Source organism: Mauremys reevesii, linkage group 23 (assembly GCF_016161935.1).
Source record: "Mauremys reevesii isolate NIE-2019 linkage group 23, ASM1616193v1, whole genome shotgun sequence".
Lineage (NCBI taxonomy): Eukaryota > Metazoa > Chordata > Testudines > Geoemydidae > Mauremys > Mauremys reevesii.
In genome coordinates, this window is record NC_052645.1 from 11,378,653 (window position 1) to 11,393,620 (window position 14,968).

The 14,968-nt window shown below is 54.5% G+C and overlaps 1 protein-coding gene across 4 annotated transcripts in view; it reads right to left on the bottom strand.

The window, feature by feature from the left end:
• Positions 1–14,968, bottom strand: part of PTPRU (protein tyrosine phosphatase receptor type U) — a 327,477-nt gene that overhangs the window by 263,598 nt on the left and 48,911 nt on the right. Inside the window, exon 1 of one of the 4 annotated variants that reach the window (XM_039511305.1) lies at positions 12,603–12,808. The exons of the other annotated variants lie outside the window; for them this stretch is intronic. Within the exon in view, the coding sequence (XP_039367239.1) occupies positions 12,603–12,675 (73 nt within the window). The 5' untranslated portion in view covers positions 12,676–12,808. Of the gene's footprint in view, positions 1–12,602; positions 12,809–14,968 lie in introns of those variants that run through there. 4 annotated transcript variants of the gene reach the window in all.

Below are 14,968 nucleotides of genomic sequence, written 5' to 3' on the forward strand. Positions count from 1 at the left end.
GGCAAGAGACCCGTTGGCGTTCATGGCAGGTAGGGCAGCAAGATCAAGCCATGGAAAAAAATATCCCTGCAGGCCAGGAGGTGACCAGAGACTCTGCCCCAACCTAAACACCCCCAGACAGGAAATGAACAGTGTGAACCAACAGCCTCTCTCTTTACACTGGGCAAACCAAACCCCCCTGAAGGCCAGCAGGGCTGGGATCTGGATCTGTGGTGTCTAGGGACAGTCCCAGCAGGACAGGGGGAGGCCAGTTCAATCTGCCTTCCACACGATGCCCTCTCGGGCCACAGCGCCGGAGCTGGGCTCAACAGCGAGGAAGAGGGTGGAAGGGAGGAAGCTAACGGAAGTTTTGGAGAAGTTGGGGGGTTTTGGGGGGCGGGGGGGGAACTGAACCCAAACTAGCTCAAACCCAGGCAGAGGGAAGACTCAGAAGACCCCAGCACGTCCATAGTGGAAGAACCTGGCAGCCTCTGGGCAAACAGCCACGGCCAGCCCGGGCGATCCTGCTCCCGAGTCTGCAGCTGCAGGACACACGTCGGAAAGTGACAACACGACCCAGCGCACCCCCAGCATCTCCCTGGCAGAGGGAAGGGTGGGATACGCCGGAGGGGGCCCACAGGAGGCAGACCCAAGGCAGGAGACGTTAGGGGAGGCAGTCAGCCAGGGGATATTGGCAGCCCCAATCATGTGGAAGAGCTCCCAGATCCCACCCTACACTGACATGTTCGACCCGTGGCCAGCCCCAGACTCCTGCTCCTCGCATACTGGCCGCAGGGTCATCTCCTTGCCCGGCAGATCTTCGGATCAGAACATGCAGAGCTTTTAAAGCCATTTAAAAGGAAAATAAATAAATAAAAGCCGCCTCCCTTACCACAAAAACCTGGTGAAGAAATGGAGCCTGAACCAGGCTGTTCAGAACGTACGGCGCACCTGAACATTTTACATGCCCGGCAGCTTCCCAGGGCGAGCGGCAGCCCTCGTGGGGTTAACCCTTCTCCAGCCAGGCAGAGAACAGCCACTAATTGCAGAGCGGATCACAACGAGTGTGACCCCGAACCCAGGGGGGTTTTAGGGAGTGTGAAAACCCCTCCTTGCTGCAGAGCCTCGCTCCGGGATTTAGGGGCGAGCGCTCCCTACAGGACAGGTGAGCGTCTCGGTGACGGGCTGGCCGCAAAGCGGGCACAGGTCTCCAAACCGAAGCCTGTTTCCTTATCGTCCGGATCCCAGTAACACGGAAAGCCCTAAGGGACATTGCCCCGGGCGCTGCACGGACTCACAGCTACGTCTTTGCACGTTCGTACACCGAGATCACTAGCGTAGAGTCCGACCGGAGAGGGGCCCCAAGTCGTTTTCACCTGGAGGTAACTAGCTGATAACTAGTTTGAGCTTGGCTAGCCACAGCCTACCCGGTGCCTTGTCTCCGCTAGGATGTCACATGGTGATTGCTCTCTCCTAGTAAACACACCTCCCTTTCGCGGGGACATAAAGCGACAGGCCCTGCTCCGTGCTGGACTCACTCAAGACTTTATAACTGCTCCTTGTCGTTTTCAGGCACGTCGCCCAGACAGGCAGTGCCGGCCTTGCACCGTGGCTGGGGGACATGGCAGCGGAGAATGCTGGCTAGGGGTCTGCCAGCCTCACAGGCCTGGGGGAGAGCTTTGAATTTAGGATTTACAAAGCCAGGGGGCCCACTCTGGGTCCTGTCGCCTCCAGCCCTGGAGACAGAGAGCACAGAAGTCGCTGACTTCGGCCCGCCTGCAGCTGAAGGCACAGCTACAGCTAAATAACCCAGGGCTGGGATCTGTCCCCAGCGCCAGAGGCTGGCTAGCCCGGGGCCCACCCCAAACGCTCTATGTAGAGACAGGGCTGCCAGCTTGGGATCCGGAGCCCCATCTCTCGTCTCCTGAACGGTCCTTGCTGGGGCTTGCTTGGGGCTCAGCTTTCACGCTCCGATGAAGACCCTGCGGGTGACGGTTGGGAAGGCGTGTCGGGGGCGGGTAAGAGCCAAACAGACTCTGATCCCTGACCCCAATCCCAGAGCTGGGCCTGACAAAGGGAACGTGTTCGCTGGGCGTTTCCCACTCACTCCGCCCAGACAATAGAGCCGCCCCAGCACAGCGAGGGGGCCCGCGGAGACGCGGTGGAGCCCAGCTGGCTTGGGGGTCAGGCTGGAGGCCATGGTAACCCTTGCACTCCGGGCCGCGTCCTCCAAACAACGCCGGTGCTGTCGAAGGGACCAGACGACTCAAGCGGCAGCTGCCAGACCGGTCCTTTCCTTCAGGCCCCACAGCAAGGGCCTGATCCTCAAACACACGCACACAAGTCAAGGACTGATACGCGCAAGCAGCAAGGGAGACGCAGGCAAAGGGAGTGAATAGACTCTGCAACAGCAGCAGCTGATGTGGAGCGGCTCTGAGCCAAGGGCACCCGCCTAGAACACACACAAACGCCGGCTGGATACAAATGATCACGTATTGTTATATCACAATAGTGCCTAGAGGCTTCAACCAAGATAGGGGCCCCACTGTACTAAGTACAGTCCGTACACACCGTGAGAGACAGCCCCTGCCCTGAGGAGCGTTCTGTCTACACGCAGGTGGGAGGGGAAAGTGGCCCAGAGAGTTGAAGTGATTTGCCAAAGGTTACACAACAGGTCAGTGGCAGACTCAGGAAAAGAACCCGACCCCTAGTTCCCAGTCCTCCTAACGACCAGAGGAAACCACACTCTCTCAGAGCTGGGAAGAGAGACGTGTGTGTTATCTAAACTGCCCAGTATCAAAACTGGGCATAGGACCCAGGAAATCCCAGTCCCTACCCCCCCAACCTCTAACCGCTAGGCAACACATCCCACACACTGCAGAATGATTCCAGGAACCGCTCCTACATGCTCAGGGGCAGCCAGCAGGTGACAAAAGCAGACCAATAAAAGCAGAGGACAATACCCAGGAAGGATGGGAGTGGGAGGGAGGGAGGAGTTCCATTTGTCAATGAAAGCTACAAACCAAAATATTCTATTTGCTAATTGCGGCTAATGCAGTCAAATCCAAGAGTGAACGGCTTTGGGGTAATTATGCCAGGAGTGTATTGTGCAACTCCGGTGGCTGACGAGCTCGCTGCATTACCGTGTGCCTGGAGACGGTTAGAGTACAAACAATTCAGCTGTCAAAAGAGCACCCGGGCTGGTAATGCGAAACCCTGGGAGTGCAGGGAGGAGGGACACTTTAACAACCACTGTATTTCTTATTTGGCGATCAATGAAGTTTCAGGGGATCTATCAAAGCTATTCAGGAGAATGAGAGATTTGCAGCCTTTGGCGGGTTCATGTTTTTATACGAACCAGAGCACGACCGGGGGAGGGGGAAAGCGCCAGGCAATTATAACCCTGCATAGGACACCTGCTGCCTCCATGTTCCAACTGCCACCGCAGCGTGTTCCGTTCTCGGCAAACAATCTCGAGCTCACCGATCCCGCCGGCAGCCGCTAGCCAACAGGCAGATTCGGATCTCATTCCAGCCTGTGAAAATCCAGAGTAACCCTCCTGAAACCGATGGGGTGACTCCGCAATGACACCGACGCAACCAAGACCAGAAACCAGCCCACCGTGTCTAAATGGCTGAATTTAGGCTTCATTTCAGGCTTCCATTCCTGCCCTCACCGCTGACCCACCTGCTAGGGAACAGAAAAGCAAATGACAGCCCTCCAAAAGGGCATGTTCTCCCCCACCCTGAGCAGAGGTTTGGATAGCAGGCACCCTAACTGGCTGACAGGAGGTGCGATTGCCTTTACCAGTTCCCTAATTCACGGGCTGAGTCAGAGGCCGGTTTGCAGTGGTTCGGCGATCCAGTACATTCCTCCTACAGGCTGCCTCCTTGCACTCCTGCAGCTAAGCTTTCATTTAAAGAAAACATACGTCTCTGCCCCTTAAGGCTGCAAAGGTGTATTTCCAGATGTGAGCCGGAGGTAAAGCGCTGCAGCGGCATCTGCCCACACCTGCAGACAGCCTCAGACAACAGCTCCGAGAGCGGGGGAACGTGCTGCCATTCATCGCAGTGGAGCATTGACTCTGAAACATAACGATGCCAATTTAAAAGGTCCATACTGTTAACTATGTCTCTGCTGCTCAAATCACCAAAGAAAGGGATCCTATGGTGCGCTGCAAGTGGCCTCAACTGAGCAGCTCTCATGGAACCCATCCAAGGCAGGTTTAAAGTCTTCTCCTGGCTAGTTTTGATTCTAAGCTACACTTGAATCAGTTTCCTTCCTCCCTAAACCCCCATCACAGCCACCACTGTCCTTTCGAGTCAATGAACAATGCTCCTTAGCAGACCAGAAGGGCTCACTGGAGAGCCCCTTTGAATCCAAAAGTTAATCTCCCCAGCTTTACAATCCCTTGCGAAGATCTCTCCATGGGCACTTGCTGTGCTAAACACAATGCAAATATATGTAGACAGTTTAGTGACTGTAAAATTTTAATGAATAGCAAGAATTACAATGTGCTCTGAAGGGAAGGAGGACGCGTCCTCTCTGGGTTGGAGCTGGGGGAATGGGAGTCAGGACGCCTGGGTTCTGTTCCCAGCTCTGGGGAAGGCGTACAGTCTTCTAGTGTTTATAGAGGACAGACTGAGGATGTAGGTCTCCTGGGTTCTATTCCTGGCTCTGCCGCAGATTCACTCCAATCCCAAGTGAGGCCTCTGTGCCTCAGTTTCCCTCACTTGTAAAATGGGGTAATGAACAACTCCAGTCTGCTTTGCCAGGGTGCTGCAAGAGGATTCCAGGATTCTGAGAGCCTCCAACGAAAAACATGCTGCGAGGCCCGGAGCGGGGAGAAAAGAGGTGCTCCTGATCCCCCACCCAGGAGCACTCAAGCTGGGACCAGTAATCAAATCCAGGTCTCCCATATGGCAGTGCCGCATGCTAAGCGAGCAGGAGAACCCTTCCCGGCAGAAGCCCTCAGGCTGCGGGAAGAACACTGCAGAGGAGCCATTTGCAGCAGCTCCTGCTACCTTCCACCACCCCTTAACTAAAGGCAGATTCTAGGCCTTGTCTAATGGAGGAATTAACGGTTGTATCTGGTTCCATCTGCCCCACTCCTCTCTGGGACAGCTCTTGTCACATCCGGGCAGCCGGCTGAGCCTGCCAAGAAAACTTCTAACAACAGAGTCAGGCGCTGGCTCCAGACAGATATTTTTCCGCCGGCCAAGCGTCACGTGTTCCAAGACCCCACTGCTCAGCAGCTGACTGGAATTTTACCAGCCCCAAATGCATGGGGTGAGAAGCAGCTCGGCACCAACAGGGGAACGGCTCCATCTATACAGGCAGCAGCAGGACCAATCCCAATCTGGCCAGCCAAGGAGCAGAGCCCTGAGGGGCAGGAAGCCAAGGGAACTTAAGAAAAGCGATGCCTCCCCTAAGGGGGCTTAATAAGCTTTCAACTTCACAGGGGGATTTTGAGGGAGTGAGCAGGGGAATAAGGCACATTATGGGCCAGATTCTGCTCTCCTTTACTGTCGAGTAAATCCCAGAGGCATAGCGCTGACTTTTATTTTTCCCCAGGGATGCTCCACTCCCGCTCTGCCTCAAGGCCCCGCCCCCACTCCACCCACCCACCAGCCACCAAACAGCTGATCAGTGGCACTGCCAAGCCTCTGTGGCTGGTGGGTGCTGAGCACCCACTATTTTTTTCCAGGGGTGCTTGAGCCCCGGAGCACCCAAGAGTCGGTGCCTATGCCCAGAGTAACTCCTCTAACATCAGTGAAGCTCCTCTGGATTTACACCAGTGTAACCAAGATCAGGATGGTCCGACTGCACCTTCACGGCAGCTCGGCATCCGTAGAAAGCACTTGGCAGAGGCTGGCAAGTGCCATTCATTTCATGGTACAGATTGGGAAACTGAGGCACAGAGAGGGAAGTGACTTCTCAGGGGTACATGGGAGCCAGGAATAGCCCCCTCAGGTCCTGGCATCTAGACTGGGGCACTAAATGTCTTGCCTTTATCTTTTTCCAGTCTGAAATAATCTAGGCTCGCCGTATTTCCTCTCCGTTTCCCAGCACATAAACAGTGCCATCCATTTACACAGCACTTCACCAAACCAGATTCAGATGCATTTCCCGCTTCTGGCCATATGCAGATCTGCCCTCCTCCGGGCCTTGGACAGTTTCGTTTTTGAAGTGTGTACACACACGCACGTTACACTCCCCAAAGAGCCCATAATAAAAACCCTTTTCTACCTCCTGTGTTGAGCTGACGTCGTCATCTCACTGTGAACAATGGTAAGGATACAAATCCCTCATTATTATCCTTTTATGAGCCCATTACAGGCTGCGGTGGATTATAGATGTGATTATTGGAGTTTAGTAATCTGGCAAAATAAATCTGCGTACACACGCTGGAGCGCTGAAACAGTGCCTGAAACAGTGGGAGGAAGAGACACTGCACAGAGGAAAGGCAATCCAGTTGCATTAACTGGGCTTTGCTGTTCCCTGCCACCAGATGCTGCAGTACAGACCCAGTCCTTCATGCCCCTGTGGGGGAGGGGTAGCATGGTCCAGTGGGTAGAGCACCGCGCTGAGACTCAAGAGACCTGCGGTCTGTGCCCGGCTCTGCCACCGACCTGCTGGGTGACCTTTGGCAAGTCACTTCAACATTCTGTGCCTCAGTTTCTCCCTCCTTGATCTGTCTTGCCTATTTAGATTGTAAGCGCTTCAGGGACGGCACTCTCAGAGAGAGAGAGTGTGTGTGTGTATGTATGTATGTATGTACAGGGCCCAGCACAGTGTGGTCCTGACCCTCATATAAGGCCTTTAGGTGCTACTAATAATTAATCATCACCCTGGGAGGTGCCCAGCCCTGCAATGAGTGGGAAATGCTCAGCCCCTCTCAAAATCAAGCCCTCGGAGCAGCAGTACATGCAGGCAGCTCCCTAGCTCTCCCACACTCACCAGTGGGTTCTGGCAGAAAGCAGCCCTGAAAGCCCACCAGGATTAACAGGCCAGTTACCCCAATCACAAGCCCATGATGGTATTCCCCCCTCCCCCTCCCCACACACACAGCATGGCTTTCTTTGCAACAGGTGCCTGGGCAAAAGCTGGCCACGTTCCTTTCCTTTCCACCCCCCGATCATTCGTTAGAGGGCAAGGTGAGGGCTGCGGAAAGTCCCAGCTACTTCAAGGTTCAGCGATCCATCATCCCCAGTATGACAGGTCATCGTTTTATGGCCAGTGGCCACCAGTGAAATCAATTAACCGGCGTGTGGACCCCATGCAGGTTTCTTTGTCTTTAAAGGCGAACACTGCACATCAGATACGGCGTTGGCTGTCAGGCAGATTGATCTAATAACTCCAGGCCAGGATGCCTGAGTCCCATTCCCACCTTTACCACCGACTCACTTTGTGAGGCCTTGAGCAAGTCACTGCAGCCCAGATTCCCAAAGGTATTTATGCTCCTAACTCCCTAGGTGCCAGAACGTCTTTGTGCATCTGGGCATTCGCCTCTCTGTGCCTCAGTTTCCCCAGCTGTAAAATTGGGGTAAATCAAAACATTAGTTAACTGAGCTCACAGCGATGGGATATGGGTGAAGATCCCAGACTTACAGATGGGGAAACTGAGGCACGGAGTGGTAAAGGTCCAGATCCTCAACGGTATTTTGATACTCCTATTGGGACTTAGGTGCCTAAATACCTTTAAGGATCTGGGCCAAAGTGACATTCTGTCACCCCAAGAGACAGCCCAAACTCTTGGGACTCCCACTGCTGCTTTATTAAACCATTAGGCCACGACGCCTCTGGCATCGGGACCCGACACGGAGCCCATTCGGAATCAATACAAGCCTTTCCTTCAATGGCAATGGGCTTCGGATCAGGCCCACCGTGCCTATGAAGTGTCTGGAGAGCCTCTGAAAAACTGCGATTGCTCACTAATTAAGAGTTAGATTTCAATTACAATCCAGGAGCAGCAAATTACTATGCTTGGAATTTCTCCAGCCACCTTCAGATGCTTTATGGAGCTCTGATCCCTGGCAAGGTGCGGGGAGCAGGAGAGCTCCTGTCTTGTGGAAAGAGCCACAGAGCTGCCACTGGACGAGCAGCTTCTGCTCCTCCTGTCCAGGAACCTTGGCATTCTGTGCTCACTTGACTAACTGCCTTAAAAATAATCCTCGTAGAACAGGGCTGCGCAGAAAGCCATGTCGAGCCTCCGTTTGGGAAGATCATTATTAATACATGAAATCTCTACGGGCCTCCTAATTACAGCACCCACCGTTCTGACGATGTCTGGAAAAGTTCACTGACCCTATCAATGTTCAAGCCAAACCGGCGCTCCACGCCCACAAACGTTTCCCAAGAAAGCCGAAGCCGTGTCTGAACTGTTGTGAAATTCCCCCTCCCCCCCACAACCCTCCTGTTTTGTTTATTCCTCCTCCACTCCAAGTCCCTGGCTAGGTCACTTTCCTCCCACGTTGAGTTAACGCTCCCATGCCAGCAGGGGCCAGTGACATATTTCCAAGACAGCAGCTTTTCTTGATTTTAATGTGGCCCAAGGGGAAGGGAAAATGCTTCTTTGGTAAAACTCTTTCTAATTAGATCCCAATAAAGACAAACTATCAAGCAAATTGCATATAAAAATGTAACAGCAGAGTCCTTTAGGAGAGAGTTTTTGTTCCAAAGCCTGCAGGAGGCATTAGAACCTGCTGAGATCCGGGGGGTGGGGGGGACGGGGACAACACTCCCCTCGGGGTTTAGGCCTCCAGGAAGACACACAGCAGGGAAAGGGGAGAGAAAAGTGACAAATCAGTGCCCAGGTTACATTGCAAGGACACATCTGACCATCCTGTTCTGCAGGGATGAGCCTTAACTACAAGCCCTGTTCCTAAGCCCCTCGAACACGACAGGGAGCAAGGGTGGATCCCAATCCTAACCCGATCCCAGATCCAAACCCAGGCCCCGAACCTGCCGTCAGGTCCAAGAGGGTGGCCCCCTGAGGAGCTTCATGTGGCAATGATTGCAGGATCTGGATGACTCCGGGCTTCTCTGTACAGGGCTGAAGCAGAGCCCTAAAGCCAAACACACACAAGATCCAAATTGTGCAGCACAAGCTTTTCTCTGGCTGGAGCCCCCCTCCCTGGCAAAATCCCGTCAGCTGCCATGTTTATGCTCCAATCCATTTGCTCTGAAAACGATTCAAATTTGGCAAGCCTTCCCCCTGCCCCCTTTTAGGTTAAAAAAACAGCCCTCTGATTCAACTAAAGTTATATTTCCTGGTTGTGCTGTGGGAAACGAGGAAGGGCTGGTAATGGCCAAGATACTCAGAGCAAAACATGCAGCTGGAACTTGGATGCAAACGGAGCCAGCCAGCGCTTGTATAAACACACACAGGTCTTTCACAGTAACCACCCAAAACACTACAGCCGACAATGGGATCACTGCAGCATTTTAACCAGCGCTGCATTCCGAGCGGGTCTTTGCATCCAGCAGCTCCACTGCCATCAGCCCAGGGGTGCGGGCTGCCGAGAGAGCATCCGCCTCAACTTCCCCAGATTTTGTGCATTTCGGTGCCATCTACACGTTCTTTAACCTGTCGAGTGCCGCACCCCCCACCTACCCAATGTCCCTGCATTGCTGCCACGTGTAGCCAGCACATCCCCTCTAAAGTACCACCCGTGGGCTGGGTTTGGAGGGACATAACAAACCGACAGCTATCTGAAGGGTGTACACACAAGAAGGAGAGGAATTATTCCGGTTAGTTCACAGGGTGTAGGTGCAAGAGTATTGAGAGGAATTAAGAAAGGGAGAATTTAAACGTAAGAGAAGGAAAACATCCTGACAGCAACTCCTCCTACATTGCGGACTGGCCTCGAAGGAGAGTGTGGGAAGCCTCAATCTCGGGACATTTAAAACAAGACAGGATGAACACACAATAGGAAGCGAACTTGCACTGGCCAGGCATGGGGCTGAATGGTCCTCCCCATCGAATTTCTCTGACTCAGCAGAATATGGGGGGGGTCAGTGAGTTTTTTGTATTTAATTTCCTTATCTATTGAGAAACAAACAAAAACCACCCACCGCCTTTCCCAGAAGGATCTGCAACAGGCAAGAGATCCTGTCTGTTCTGAAACCCACCTCGCATCATTCCCTCTTCCAAACCTAGCCCAACGGTCCCTCAAAATAGTTCGTGCACAGGAACGGCGTTAATAAACCCACCGTTTTGACCGGGGGAAAGTAAATACACATAAGGTCAGAGGGTGACCAAAACCAGCCAAATATGTCTGAAGCCACAGGATGTGAACTCAGAGTCAGCAAAATCTCAGACAGAAAAACAAGGATCCTCAGGAGTTACAGCAACATCCAAAATTGGGAGACAATAAAATACCATGTGTGTGTGTGCGCACTGTATATACACCCACTTCCATTGAACTCATCTCTTCTAAACAGCCTGCCTCTGGGCTGAGTCTTTGTCCAGGAAGCTTCAGCCCTGAGAATCTCTCTTCCTTCTTTTAACTGCACATTTATTAACTGCCTGAGAAATAAGGTTTGTTATGCAAGCTCTGCCACAGCCCCCTAAATGCACCTTAACGGCAGGGATGTAAAAAGAGACTGGGCACGAACAGAGCAGAGAGACTCAGAAATCCTGTAAGACCCCCCGCCTCAAACCCGCCTTGCAGCTAGCAGGGATCAGAGGTAAAGTTGAGGATCATTCGCTTGCTCTAGAATAAACCTGCCTGCAGAATGCACACTTCTATTGAAAACCTTGCCTGCTCCTTCGTTAGACTGACACAGCCAGAGAGGAGGATACAGCTGGCATCCTCAGCAGCATTTCAGAGCTCTGCGTTCCAAATGGAATAACTGTCGCCCTGTTGCAATGGGTAATGAAATGCAGCCAGGATCTAAGAGACTTTGTTTCCCCCTCATCGCCTGATGCCCTGGGAACAATTATACATGCAAACACGCGTTATCATGCCTGCATTTGGCGTCTAGCAGGCTGCACACACCAGCATTCTCTCTTCATTGGCAGAAGCTAGCAGGGTTCCCCAAACAGCGAAGGCTGCACATGAGTCACACAAAGGAAACCGGCCAGCTCAGGTATGGATAAGGGAGGGGTTTATAAATCTCCTAAATAAATGCAACAATGAAAGAAAGATGTGGGGAGACTCTCCTATCCCAGAGAAAATTGCTTTCTGGCTGCAACCACTTTATCCCTCTGTCCCACCTTCACAACCGCACTGGATCCTCAACTCAAAACCTTGGGAGTAGTTTTCCAGCAGGAGAAGCGGCATTAAAAAAGTAGCACCTCAAATAAACAGTGTAAATTAACTGGTTTTTGCAGGATGAGCCTTTGATGATTATTATTAATATAAATCACAGCGCTGAACTGAGTGTTAATTTTGACAACCCAGACACTACAGTGATGAGCAATTTAACAGAAGAACGCGGTAATCGAACACCGTCACTCAGTGCCTTTTCTTTGGTAAAGGCCTGTCATTTTTTCCCAGTTTCTTCCTGCTAGTGAGGGGAGTGAGGAGAGGACCTGGATCTTTGCTGAGCATGCCTAGGAAAACACAGGCAATCTGCTCGGAGCTCAGCAGAGTGCGGGCTGCAAACACAAACCCTGCCATGGCCACATAAGTTTGCAGGCTCGATCCTCCCAACTCAGAGGTGGCTCTGCTCTCAGAGCTGGGGTTCGAAGTTCATCTATTTCTTCCTGATCACGGTTACTTTAAAAAAAAGGCTGGCACTTTGTGTCTCTCGCGGCCAACAGCGATGGAGGCTCAGGAAGGGGGGAAGCTGCCCGACCAGTTATCCTGCCGAGCGGCTGAAATCCGATCAATACAGACTCCAGCATTTGTCTCCCCATAACCAGAGAACTCCCCCCCCCCCCTCAATAACAGCGCTGTGAGTCGGCCGGACAAAGGAAGATCTGGGGGGTGGGGGAGGGCGCTGGGAAGGTAAATAATTAAAAACAGGAGGAGGGGAGGGGGGGAGAAAACCCGCTTCTCACGCGAAACACTTTTGCATCCGGATTTGCAAGTTGGCCGGTGAGCACCGGAGCTTTCCCGTGCAAGCTGCACCCCGACCTGCCGCTGCCCGGCCGCATCAGCAAGAGCAATCCCCGCCGAGCAGGAGGGGGACAGGCTTTGGGGGGGGGTCTCTTCCTTTACAAACAAAGCCCGAGAGAAAAGAGCAGATCCCCGATACCTGCCCCCCGAGCCACCGGCCGTGCCCGGGGAACTCCCGCTCCCTGAACCGCGGCGGGAGGAGGAGGAGGAGAAGTTAAACCCGCTAACTGGAGTTTCTCCTCCGCCGGGTGAATCGCTCAGCAGCCCCCGCTGCAACCACAAACTTCTCGGGTGTCCCAGCCCGGCAGCGGAGCCGCCCCGAGCCCCACGCCCAGCCCCAGCCCGCTCGCGGCTCCATTGCAAGGCGAACGGGTCCGTCCCATCCCCGCCTCCTTCCCCTTGTGGCAGGAGCCACCAGTTCGCAGGGGCCGGGGGCGAGAGAAACAAGCTGTGCAGGAAGGAGAGCAGGGGCAGGCGGCTCCCGCGGGGAGCGAGCCCGGGCCGGGCAGGGCAGGGGGAGCCGAGCCCGGGGCAGGGACGGGGCTGAAGTCTGACCTGTCGGCGTCTCGCTTTCCAGAGCGCAGAGCTGGAGGGTTACCAGGAGGATCAGCGCCCCAGCGCGGTGCATGGTGCATCAGACGCGCGGGGAGCGCCCAAGCCCGGCCCCGGCCCCCGCTGCTTCCCGGGCTCGCAGAGGGAAGCGGCCGGGCGAGGCTCCTCATTCCTCAATTGCAGCCGAACTAGCAGCAGCCCGAGCGGGACTGAGCCTCCAGCCGAGCGCCCGGCTGACGTCAGGCTGGAGCGGAGGGAAAGGCGGCATTGGAAAGGCAGAGGGTGCCTCCTGCTGGAGGAAAAAGGCAAAGGCAGCCGGAGGAGAGCCAGGGCTGCGCCTGGGCTTTGCCAGGCCCGGGGGTGGGGGGGTCCCCCCATGTGCGGAGCCCTAACAGGTTTCGAATGGGGATGCGGCCTCCTTGGGGAATCTTGGGCGGAGTCTAGTATCAGGGGGTCGCCCTGTTCGTCTGTAGCCACAAAAACAACGAGTCCGGTGGCACCTTAAAGACGAACCGATTTATTTGGGCATAAGCTTTCGTGGGTGAAAAAAAAACAAAAACCAACCCACTTCTTCAGATGCTTCAGATTCTTTAGACAGAGTCTGCAGCCCCCGCGGGGTCCACAGGCTGAAACCTGCTGCCCTAGAGAATCCAGCCACTCTGCTGTGTAACCTCAACCCGTCTAACATCCCCAGGCCCGGCAGCTTTAGCAAACACCCCCCACCCTCCGGTTTGTATCCCCACCCCGGGTCTTGTGGGCAGACCCAGGCAGGCAGGCTGGGGGTGGGAATTCCCATCCTTTGCTGCAGACAGCAGGCAAAATGCAGGAAACTTGCACGTTCAGGTTGAGCTGAGATCAAGTGTTAGGGCTACGCTCTGTACTCGGGAGGTACATCCTGCCCGGGCGGGGATGCAGGGGCGGCTCTAGGTATTTTGCCGCCCCAAGCACGGCAGGCAGGCTGCCTTCCGCGGCTTGCCTGCGGGAGGTCCCCAGTCCCGCGGATTCGGCGGCACGCCTGCAGGAGGTCCGCCGAAGCCGCGGGACCAGCAGACCCTCCACAGGCATGCCGCCGAAGGCAACCTGCCTGCCGTCCTCACGGCGACCGGCAGAGCGCCCCCTGTGGCTTGCCGCCCCAGGCACGCGCTTGGTGTGCTGGTGCCTGGAGCCGCCCCTGCGGGGATGGAAGCTTTTGGTGGGGCTCCTCCAGCTGAACTCTGGTGTGAGAAGGCCTATGGGGACTCGCTTCCATGGGGAGGGCATAGACATAGGTATATGGATGGCAATCAGTCGGTAAATACTACACTAATATCGTTGGTCTGCCGGTTTACTGTATTCCAAGAGCCCGCAGAGAGCCCACCTCAGCCCAGTCTGCCACGTGGTGCGTATACCCATAGCAAGGGGCCCCCAGTAGCTTACAGTCTAACTGGATCAGACTGAGAGGAAACTAGACACCTGCTTATGGTCACACAGCAGGTCAGGGGCAAAACCTGGAAGAGAACTCGCCTTACCCAGCGTCTCATCTAGTCCCCGCTTCCCTGGGTCAGATTACTGCAGCCTACCTGCGAGGAGCTCTGCGCGCCCGCCGAGGCCCCCCGTAAGCAGCGCCCTGGGTGCCGCAGTGCTCTGTTGCTAACATACCATGTGCATGCGCCTAGAGGAGCTGGGGAAAGTCCCCTCTACACAATCGGGATTTTCAGTCCCGCTGGGCTCAGATAGTCAGACTGACACATTCCCTGAGCTCCAGGCTGATCCTCTCCAGGTTTTTAGCTGGAGCCCCGTCTATGGCCTAGATGGCCAGGAGGGCCCAAGATCCCAAAGGACAGCAGGTGGGCAGACCCCTGTGCCCTCATGGGGCTCCTGGGGAGTCGCTGAGTTCCACATGGGCACAGCAGTGTGCCAGGCTCAGGGCATCAGGTTTCAATAACAGTTCTCAGATGGGGCATTTGTTTGAAACTTCATGGCCCAGAATGCAGAGACTTCGGGCGGGCTTTGTTATAGATGCTGCAGCGTTACCACTTCCTCCCATGCAGTCCGCTGACCCTCACACGCCCAATGCAGTGTCTAGCTGTGGGAGTGGTGGGGGGAAGATGGGAGAAATATTCTGATCATACTTAGCAAAGAAATATGCCTCTGGCTCAAAGGGAAGGCGAAGAGGGTGGGCTGGAAGAGGCCTCCGGGAGATGACACATGAGGCGTAATATAACACGCCAACATTGTGACAAGAGAGCTTGAAAGGAAACAAACCCTGGTGTGGCTATGACTGGTATTCATTAGATGCAGATCCGAGGAAGCCAAGATAACTAGGAGCAAAAAAAAAGGTCGAATACCAAGAGAGACTCACCAGCAAATCCCTACCTCTTCCCGATGAA